Genomic DNA, 10,261 nt, shown 5'->3' with positions numbered 1-10,261 from the left:
TTAGCTCCCTACTACTTAAGCATGATTTAGGCAGGCAGAAACATTTAGACAATGATATTGTATTTTGCTGAAAATTCCATCTGTTCAATGGTATACGTTTTCAACTATACTGTCAAAATAAATATCATTTAGAGATACCCTAATGAGACTTCGAGATTTCATTTCAGAAATGAGAATATTCACGCTTTATGCCTTGTCAATCATTACTCCAACTTCCCCTCAAGGGCGGGAAAAGCGACATGGCTGGTTGTGACTGCCAATTTGTTCCGCCCATAGAATTACCCCAGCCTTCCATAAATTGTGAATTTATTAGCAAAGTGGAGCAGTACTACTGAGCTCTAGTCATGCCATCCTACTTAGTGACAGTGGCGACGGGAAATCAGTGGTTCGCAGGGACCGACGATTATATCTACCTTACCTTGGTGGGCTTAGCCGGCACGAGCGAGAGACATCTGCTTGACAAGCCCTTCTATAATGACTTCGAGCGCGGTGCTGTGAGTGAGGTGGTGGGCGGGCTGTGGAATATCACTAGAGATATGTATGATTGCTTCTCTCTCAGCACAAGCTATTTGAGATTACGTTTTACAGCGACAAAAAGTCATTTATTTCCTTGTCCTTCAGTAGTTACTCTTCGATATTGGCTTCCTATTTGCACTCTTACATCCCTTCTTCTAAGTTATCGAGGAATGTTTGCATTCTGCCACAGTACAACACAACTTTGCCTCCTGAATAGCAAACAACAATTTTGAATGCTGATTTGCCTTATCATGGAAAGCGGAAAGTATAATATACCTTCTGTATTATGATGCGGAAATGCAGCTGCTTAGTAATTTTCTGTTGCATGATATGAGAGCTATTTTGCAGGAAAAGATCCTGCCTCCGTTTGCTTGTTACCGTTTGTTTTTCGGACCGCATAGGGCGAAAATGGCTATCTAGAGGGGAGTACTATCTAGAGGGGAGAAATCAGTATTCATACTTTTTTCAGTGTAGTTCATCAGAAATCTCTGGTTTGCTGTATCAGGATTGTGAAGATGTGCAATATGATATTTGTAAGAAGTACTTGGTAACTTCCTCTGTAGCATTATGCAAGAAATTAGGGAGGGGAGGCAGTTAAGCAGAGGTTCCTGTAAGAGTATCTAGGCTTTTGTTTCTTAGGCCCAAAGAGGATGAAAATTCAAAAGGGAAATTTTTAAAAACAGTTTTGTTCAAATAATGGCTGATACTCTTTGCTGCCATCCTTGGCTTAGTCTTGCCCCATATATGTCCTAAGCCTTTGGGGGGGGGGGGGGAACTAAGAAAAGGAAATTGTTTTTGCAAGGAGCAGTTAGTCATACTTTTCTGTGTTTATGGTTGTTACAGTGGCAGAGAGGTTTAGACCTAATTTCTACTTTTGTCTCTTCAGCCTGTGTCTGCCATTCTAGAAAGAAATGAAGAAAAGATTATTATAGGTTGAAACATTTACTATTTCTAAATACTTATTCTTGCTTATCTTTTGGGCAGTTTAATAGACATGATTCTACTCTGCAGATTCATAACTAAGTGTGTATATAACTATCAATTCTATGTGGTTGGCTTTTTCCTCCAACAAGGGAACTATGTATGCATTTTTGTTGTAAATATAGTGCCTATACAGGTAATCCTTGACTTACCACCACATTTGAACCCAAACTTTCTGTTGCTAAGAGAGATAGTTTACAACCTTTCTTGCCATAGTTGTTAAGTGAATCATTGCAGTTGTTAAGGTTGTACCATGGTTGTTATCCTGTTTCCACAAAAATAAGACCTCCCAGTATGATAAGCCCAAATGGGCTTTTGAATGCATGCACTTAAAATAAGCCCCTCCTAAAAATAAACCCTCCCAAAATATTGCAACACAGCAGCAGCCATGAGGTGACCATGCTCGCTGCCTCCTGCACCTCAAAAATAATAAGACCTCCCCAAAAATAAGGCCAAGTGCTTATTTGGGGGGTGGGTGGGTTCAAAAGAAAATAAGACCCTGTCTTATTTTCGGGGAAACGGGTAAGTGAAAATGGCTTCTGTCATAAATATGAGTCATGAATGAAGGCAAATATGAATCAGTTGCATGTAGTTATATAAACATGTAGTTATATCAACATTTATAAAAAGTAACAAACGAATTATTGATTATAATTAGGAGCTAAATGTACAATGTATCTCTGGTATAATTACTTGGGAAACAATTATTTTGATGTTTAGTTTTGTATTAACTCTTGGTAACATTGTCAACTTCTTAAATACAGTGGAACATGGGATTTCAATTGCTCAAAACACTGCTGAAAGCACTGGAAGATTTGTACTTTTTAGTTTATTATTTTGTGTTTGGTATTTCCAGGATATGTATTAATTACTCAAGTCCCCTTTTGGTAGACCCTTGATTGCTGTAACAATTCACTTTTCATTTTGGGATGGAAAAGACAAAAATCAGTTTTTTTTTCTCATGAAAATCTTGGCCCTATCATGTATGTTTGTGGCTCTGTCTGCCTTGTTTTGTCACCCTACCTGCCATGGCCTCAACTCTGGGGTTAGCTCATGAGGCCTCTACCTGCCATGGCCTCATTGGAAAGATGCATATCCACCCTACCAATTAATACTGCCTTCATGTTTCTTTATAATTTATTTCATCCCACTGTGTGTTTACTCTCTCTTACACATATGTTATGTTTGCTCCATTATTATAACTTTTTCTTCTACTGAAGTAATTTAAATCTGTAGTTGAATGTCTGGCTTAAGAGGATTTGTATTCCAAATATTGTATGGAAGCTGGAGGCAAGGAACATCTGAATGAATATTTACTTCATAGGTTTGATTCTTATTTAGCACCAAAAGCTAGATATGGCCAAGCCTCTGGCTCCAAAGCTTGAAGGCAATTTACAGACTGAAGTCAAAGCAGAATTGGTCAGTCTTTTAGTTGTGTTCTGGAATTTGAAAAGAGCTGGAGTTAAAGCAGAACTAGAAACAGAATGAAGCATGTTTATTAGCCTATTTATTATCCAGTAATGTCAATCAGAAACTGCTACTACTACACTCGTTTATATTTTCCTCTATGCTCCAGAGTTGAAACAACTTGGGATCCTTGAAACAATTTAGGCCCAGATTTCAGGGGCTGTCTTGGTCCTACAGCCAAACCGGAGCAAGAGCATGACTGCTCTCATTACAAAACTGGAGCTCAGAAATCTGATAATTGCTAACCTGCTAGAATGTTTTCCAGAATATATTAGATTTTTCTTGACAGAGCTTGACAGATAATCAAAATCCTATTGACATTCTAGTACGAGTTTTCGATTCCATCATGGATCTAAATAATTATATATGAAAATTGTGCAGCATAGACTTATATCTTGATTACAAAATGTAATCATTAAATATCTATGTACATGAGCATCGTTGAAGGCAAATTGATACAAATTGCCAAGGAGTTTGGAAAATCTCAGTAACTTTTTCTAACAGAAAAACTTGTTTTAACACTATGAAGACTAATATCAAAGAAATGCTGTTTATGTCAGCAATGTCAATAGGCTACAATGCTTGCATCATTCTGAGAACTCCCTCCCCACCCCAATTAATGGACTTTTTAAAAAACTACCTTTCTTTCCTAAATTTCACCATGGTCTTTTCTGCCTTTCAAATCTCATCATCCAATAAACTGACACACATGCATATAAAAATTAAAGCAAAAAAATCCATAGGTGATTTTAATTTTATTTTCAGTATTTAATCACATAGGGTTTGCATTTTGCATTTTTGAATGAACCCTGGCCTGCAATTAAATATGAAAAGGTATTTCTGTTTTTGTGAACTTCAATATTGAAGGAAGGATTCTGCTACAGTTTTTGGCAGAAGTAATGAGAAGACAAGAAGAGGGGAAAAAACAGAATGGAGGAGTTGAAAAATATTCACATTTTATATAAAAAGAGACTAGGAACAATGGCTTATGATGTAGAGGAGCAAAATTTATATAGTCTCTTTGTAGTTTCTTTGCATAATCTATGCTTAATCTCAAATATAGAAATGTAGAAGTTTTAAACTGCTTGCAAACAGATTCTCCTATTCCCCCAGTCCCACAAAATTGGGTTTTTATTCCTTGATTTTGAGCCTGCATAGTTTCAATTGTGTTTCTAATCTCACAGTCATTAGTCTGTCACATATGTATAAATTAAGCCTTGTTAGTCACACTTGCCTTGTTTTTCCTTATATTTGTGAAATTTATTTAAATTGTAATGATCCTTAATTTTCATATTTACTATAAATATCCAAATATTATGCAAACATGTCATATAGGCTTCTTTAACAGGTACATACATGAGACAGGAAGGGGGTTGATCTATCCCTGTGAAAATCAAGTTAATGTAAGATTCTGTACTGATCATATTATGTGATATATGCTATAGTCCTACAGTTTTTTAAGATAAAGTACCCTGTCATATATTTTTCTTGCAAAACGATTGTATTGGCTATTCTTTTACAGCTAATGTGATACACATAAATTCAATATGAATGCTTCTTTAGTTAAAATCCTGTTTCTGTTCTTATAAAAATATTTTCTGTTGTAAAATATTCTACTTCCCCATCTCAGTTAAGTCAGATATTTCCCTTTACCACTGAACAATGAAAAACAACAATCAACATGATGTAATTTCAAGGAATATTCCATAAATGAAAGTTTTAGTAACATCACAAACAAAGTGAGCAAATTGCCAGGTATATATAGGACACCAGCTGGATCTAACAGATGCCTGGGTCTAACACCTTCAACCAATCCTATACTAGGGCAAAAGACTATACTAGCTTCCAATTTAAAACTAAGAAGTTATATCAGTTACAAAGAGAGATAACTATTGTAGTCATTAATCAGCACAAGAGAATTAGTATTCAAATATACAAAATTAAATTGATAATGTCTGGTTAATTATAAAAATACGTGTAGACAAAACAATTGACTAAAAGACAGTATTAAATCAAAATTTGCTGAAAGGCTTGTTCAGGAGACACATATACAGAAAAGAGGTTAAAATTAACAATATGGATAGTATAAACTTTGAAATAATATTGTAACATGAGTTACAATGGAATTACAATAGAGCATTCCTGCCTATAGATTCTCAGCAGTAGTTGAACAGAATACCAAATCCATTGTGTGTCCTGTGGCATGCATAAAGCCAGAAACATGTTAAGATTAGTCTAGTGCAGCATTTTCCAAACTGGGAAACTTCAAACGTAGAGTTTGAGCTGTGGTCTTATACATCTAAATATTGTCCTAGTTGGAAAATACAGTTCTGCTGTCATGATGGAAACAGACATGAACTGACTTGTTTTCCAGTGGGGGGGAGGGAGCGGTCACGTGTGGGTATTCTCAAAGCCTGATTGGTCCAAAGACTGAGAGCAAACTCTTAAATACTCCTGCCTTCTCATTCCTTCCCAGTTTCCTCTCAGTCTGTTGGTCCAATCACTGTTTGAGATGGTTTGTTAAGAAAAAGGTACTTTTAAAAATATTTTTCTTGAAAATTGGCTTGTTGATTCGGTTTAATTGGTAACTCTAAATTCTGTTAAATTCTAAATTAAACAGCTGCGGCCCAAAGGGACAGTCCTTTCTGCCTCGGGCGGTTTTGGGGGGGGGCGTGGGGCGATCTTCCTCCCCTCCGCGGGCTTGGAGCTCTAGCCCGATCCCCGGGCTGCGGGGGTGCCAAGCTCCATAGGGCGGCTGTTTTAGTAACTCGGGCTTCCCGGCTGCGTCCGGGGAGAGCTGGGCTTCACAGGAGCGCTGTTTGATACTGAGAAGCAGAGACCTCGGCGGGGGGGGGGGGGTGCACTTGGCTGCGCGGGGCCCCGGGAGGCTTTAGGAAGCTGCCTTGGTTCTGGACCCTCCGAGGTGGCCGGCGGCCATTTTGGAGAGCCACGTGCGCAGAGCTAGGCCTCAACTCGAGTGGCCATTTTGAGGAGGCCTTGTTCTACAGGCCCCGATCTACCGGCAGCTCTTTCAGGCCCTGATCTACCGCAGGCCCTTTAGGCCCCGATCTACCAGCAGCTCGTTCAGGCCCTGATCTACCGCAGGCCCTTCAGGCCCCGATCTACCGGCAGTTCTTTCAGGCCCTGATCTACCGCAGGCTCTTCAGGCCCCGATCTACCGACAGCTTCTTCAGGCCCTGATCTACCGCAGGCCCTTCAGGCCCCGATCTACCGGCAGCTCTTTCAGGCCCTGATCTACCGGCAGCTTCTTCAGGCCCAGGTTCCGGCGGGACCTACAGAGGCCTAATTTCTTCGCCCGAGCTTCAGGACACGTAAGTGGGGCGATGGAGGAGGGGTCGGAAATTCCCCAGGGTCAAGTGCAGACCCCTTTGGAGGGGAGCGGAGGCCTGGGGCTGGCATCTGATCCCAGGGATCCCCCAACCAGACCTGTGGCCTCTAGTCGGCCTTCAAGGTCCTCTACAAGAGAGGAGGCCAGGAGGCACAGGGCCTTGGAGAAAACTTTTTGCCAGGGCTGAGAGGCAAGCCAGGGCGGCTGGGACTGTTTCCCCCAGCAGGTCCAGATTCCCACAAAGGCCTGCCTCAGCTCGTTCCTCCCTCAAGGGATTCAGCCCTTCTTCTCCTTCAGCTTCCCCTGCCAGGTCACACAGTCATTCCAGGAGAAGGGAGTGTGATTCTCCTTCGGTCTCTCCGGGTTCGAGGAGGGACAGCTCTGATGATCCCCTGGAGGGTTCCTCTAGAGACCACCGTTATGGCCGTAGGCTGGCACCACGTGGTCCCAGGCATTCTGATAAGGACATGGATGATTTGGAGAATCTGCCTATAGGTATTCAAAAGCTCATTGCTGCTGCCATATCACGGGGCATTGCCCAGCGAGATAAGGGAACTCACTCCTCCAGGTCTAAAGGAGGGGTGGGCCGATCCCATTATAGGGCTCCCTCCCCCTCCCTTGTCAGTGAGGGGTCAATCCTGGGGGAGGAGAAACCCCAGGACATGAGGTTTTCGGAGGATGAGGATGCTGCGCCCCCTGATTCCCCTCGATCCTCAGGCCTTTTTCCTCCTGCCATGTTCAAACCTCTCTTGACCAAGGCTAGAAAGATTACCAAAATTGGGACTGGGGATCCCACTGTGCCACCTCCTAGGGATCCCGATATGGCCATGTTTTCCAACACGGCCACTAACAAGGAGGAAATTCCTGCTCCCCCTTTGTTTATGGAAGTGCTCACGAACCAGTGGGCACGTCCGTCTAATTTCTCTAACCCGGGGAGCAGTGATCGCAGGTTTTATAATGTGGAAAAGGCTTTTGCGCAGGGCCTTCATTTGCCTACCATTGACACCCCGATAGCTACACTGGTGGCTTCCTCACCGGTGGTGTCCAGGGATGCGGCTAACAAGTTGAAGCCAGAGGATAAGCGAGCAGAGCTTACCTTGAGGAAAAATTTCAATGCCACGGCCTGGGCCATTAAGTTTGCTGCGGCAGCGTCTTACTTCAACCGCACCACGGTCGTGGCTCCACAAACCCCAGGAGCGCATTCTGATCCAAGACGAGCGGCTTCACCAGGATCTCACTAAGATCTTAGCTGCCTCGCAGTTCTCCGCCGACGCGACCTTGGACACGGTCAAGTTTGCGTCTAGTGCCCTGGCCACTTCAGTTACCTAACGCTGCCTGTTGTGGCTTCATAACTGGCAGATGGATAACAATGCCAAGTGGGACTTGGCGGCAGCTCCCTTCAAGGGCCCGAACCTGTTTGGGGAGGCTCTCGACCCGATTTTGGTCGAGAATAAGGATAAGAAGAAGGTCCTGCCATCCAAGGACAAGAAGCCTGAGTCTAGGTCTCATCCTTATCATAGGCAGTCTTATAGAGGCTCTAACTATGACCGTGACCAGCGTTTCTCCTCTTTCAGGTCGGACAGGCAGTTCCCTAGGTCATCCTTCCAGGACCGGAACAGGTATCAGCAGCAGTCCTGGCGGCCCTTTCGAGGCGGAGGCGGTTGTCCCTTCTGCAGAGGGAAATGACTCGAACCCGAGTCGTCCCATAGGTGGCCGCCTGTCCCATTATGCGGATCAGTGGGACGCGATCACGTCAGATCCTTGGGTCAGATCCACGGTTCGCCTAGGTCTCAAGTTAGAATTTCTCTCCATCCCTCCAAATCTCTTCAGGTCATTCCCTCCGTCTCGGAACCTGGAGCGCCGTCGCCTGATGGATCAGGCGATCCATCACCTACTCGATATTCAGGCGGTGGAGGTCGTTCCCCCACTGGAACGGGGCCGGGGCCACTATTCCAATCTGTTCGTGGTCCCGAAGACTTCGGGGGGCTGGAGAGCCATTCTAGACCTCAAACGTCTGAGCCAGTATCTGGTATACAGGCGTTTCAAGATGTCCTCCCTCAAGTCTATCCTTCAGAGCGTCAGGAAGGGGGACTTCTTAGCGTCAGTGGACCTGATGGAGGCCTACCTTCATATCCCCATTCACTCAGAGCTCCGCAGGTTTCTGAGGTTTTCCCACAGGAATTGTCACTACCAGTACAGGACACTCCCCTTCGGGCTAGCTTTGGCCCCCCGGACGTTCACGAAGGTCCTGGCGGCATTGGCGGCTCACCTGCAGTCGGTTCCGGTGAGACTCCAATGCTACCTGGACGATGTCCTGGTCCAAGCGGGCTCGCTTCCCCAGGCAGTCTCGGACTTACGATGCACCATCCAGTGTCTTCAGACCTTGGGGTTTTTGGTCAACTTCCCCAAGAGTCATCTCTCCCCCTCCAGACGCATTCTTCATCTGGGGACTCTCATAGATTCCGAGTCAGGGGTGGTCAAACTTTCCCAAGACCGGCAAAAGAGTCTGCAACAGCTGGCAAGAAAGGTTCACGTAATTCGGTCAGTTTCTGTCCTCACCTTGTCACAGTTACTCGGCAAGATGGTGTCTTGCATAGGGATCATTCCGTGGGCCTGACTTTATCTTCGGCCTCTTCAATGGGAGCTCATTCCATTCCAGAGGAGACGGCTGAGCAACTCCTTTCGGCTTCTGCGTCCCTCGGTGGGGGTGCGGGCCGCCCTCAGGTGGTGGATGCCCCTGGAGTGCAGAGGGGTTGTTCCTTCTGGGAACCGGAGAGGGTGTCGGTGACCACAGATGCGAGTCTCTTCGGGTGGAGGGCCCTGGCGGGCTCCCACCTGGCCCAGGGCAGGTGGTCGGCTTCGGATCTTCGACACAACATAAATTGGTTGGAGTTGAAGGCGGTGCGTCTAGCCCTGCAGCATTTCCGGCCCTCGGTGGAGGGCCGCCATGTACTCCTTCTGATGGACAATGTGGCCGCAAGGCCCACATAAACCGTCAGGGGGGGGACCCATTCCCAGGCCCTCTGGTTGGAGGCCCTCCGGCTTGGGGCCTGGGCAGAGACACCTGGCATCCTTGATCTCGGAACACATCTCCGGCCTGGAAAATCACCAGGCGGATTGGTTGGGCCGAGCGACACTGGACAACGGCGAGTGGCAGCTTCACCCGTCCTTGTTTCGGAGGATCTGCCAGAGGTTCGGCACCCCTCTGGTGGATCTGTTTGCCACCCCGGCGAATGCACAGCTACCACGCTTTTTCTCCAGATAGCAGACCCAGGGGGCGGAAGCCTCGGACGCCCTCCGATGCAGATGGCTGGCGGGCCTTCTCTATGCTTTCCCTCCAATCCCCCTGATTCAGGGGACAGTCAGAAAGGTGATGGTAGAGAGGGCGCTGGTTATCGTGGTGGCCCCCCATTGGCCCAGGAGACCTTGGTTCGCGGACCTCGTCCAACTCTCGGTAGCCCCGCCGTGGAGGATTCCACAGGAGGAGGTGATTCTGCGGCAAGGAGTCCTTTTTCATCCGGAACCTCAGTGGCTCCATCTAACCGCTTGGTTATTGAGCGGAGATTGTTAAGGGCGGCTAGCCTGTCTGATGGTGTCATTCACACCATTGAGGCGGCTAGGCATCCGTCTACCACCAGGATTTACAATTCCACCTGGGCGTCTTTTGTCAGGTGGTGCGCTCCGCTTGGGGTTTTCCCTGAGGAGGCGACCATTCCACAAGTTCTAGACTTCCTGCAAGGGGGTCTAGAGAAGGGGTTGGCAGTTAACACCCTGCGTCGCCAGGTCGCAGCCTTGTCTTCAGTGTTGGGGGGGTGGCGGTTCTTCCTCCCTTTCTCAAGTTCCTCTGATCAAGCGTTTTCTGAAAGGGGCGGCTAACCTATGGCCAGCACCTATTCATAGGTTCCCTTCTTGGGATTTGCCCCTTGTCCTCCGTGCTCTGACGGGTTC

At 46.0% G+C, this 10,261-nt stretch overlaps 1 protein-coding gene across 1 annotated transcript in view; it reads left to right on the top strand.

Annotated features, from left to right (window-relative positions):
* Positions 1–260: 260 nt before the first annotated feature.
* The window catches only part of ALOX5 (arachidonate 5-lipoxygenase), a 298,340-nt gene continuing 288,339 nt past the window's right edge, over positions 261–10,261 (top strand). The window contains exon 1 of the mRNA XM_081949557.1: positions 261–494. Coding sequence (XP_081805683.1) covers positions 345–494 — 150 coding nt within the window. The 5' untranslated portion in view covers positions 261–344. The remainder of the gene's footprint in view (positions 495–10,261) is intronic.

The sequence above is a fragment of the Natrix helvetica genome (genome assembly GCF_964273705.1).
Source record: "Natrix helvetica genome assembly, chromosome: 3".
In the NCBI taxonomy this organism is placed as follows: domain Eukaryota; kingdom Metazoa; phylum Chordata; class Lepidosauria; order Squamata; family Natricidae; genus Natrix; species Natrix helvetica.
Note: the sequence above shows the minus strand (reverse complement) of the source record. Positions and strands in the feature narration are given on the sequence as shown.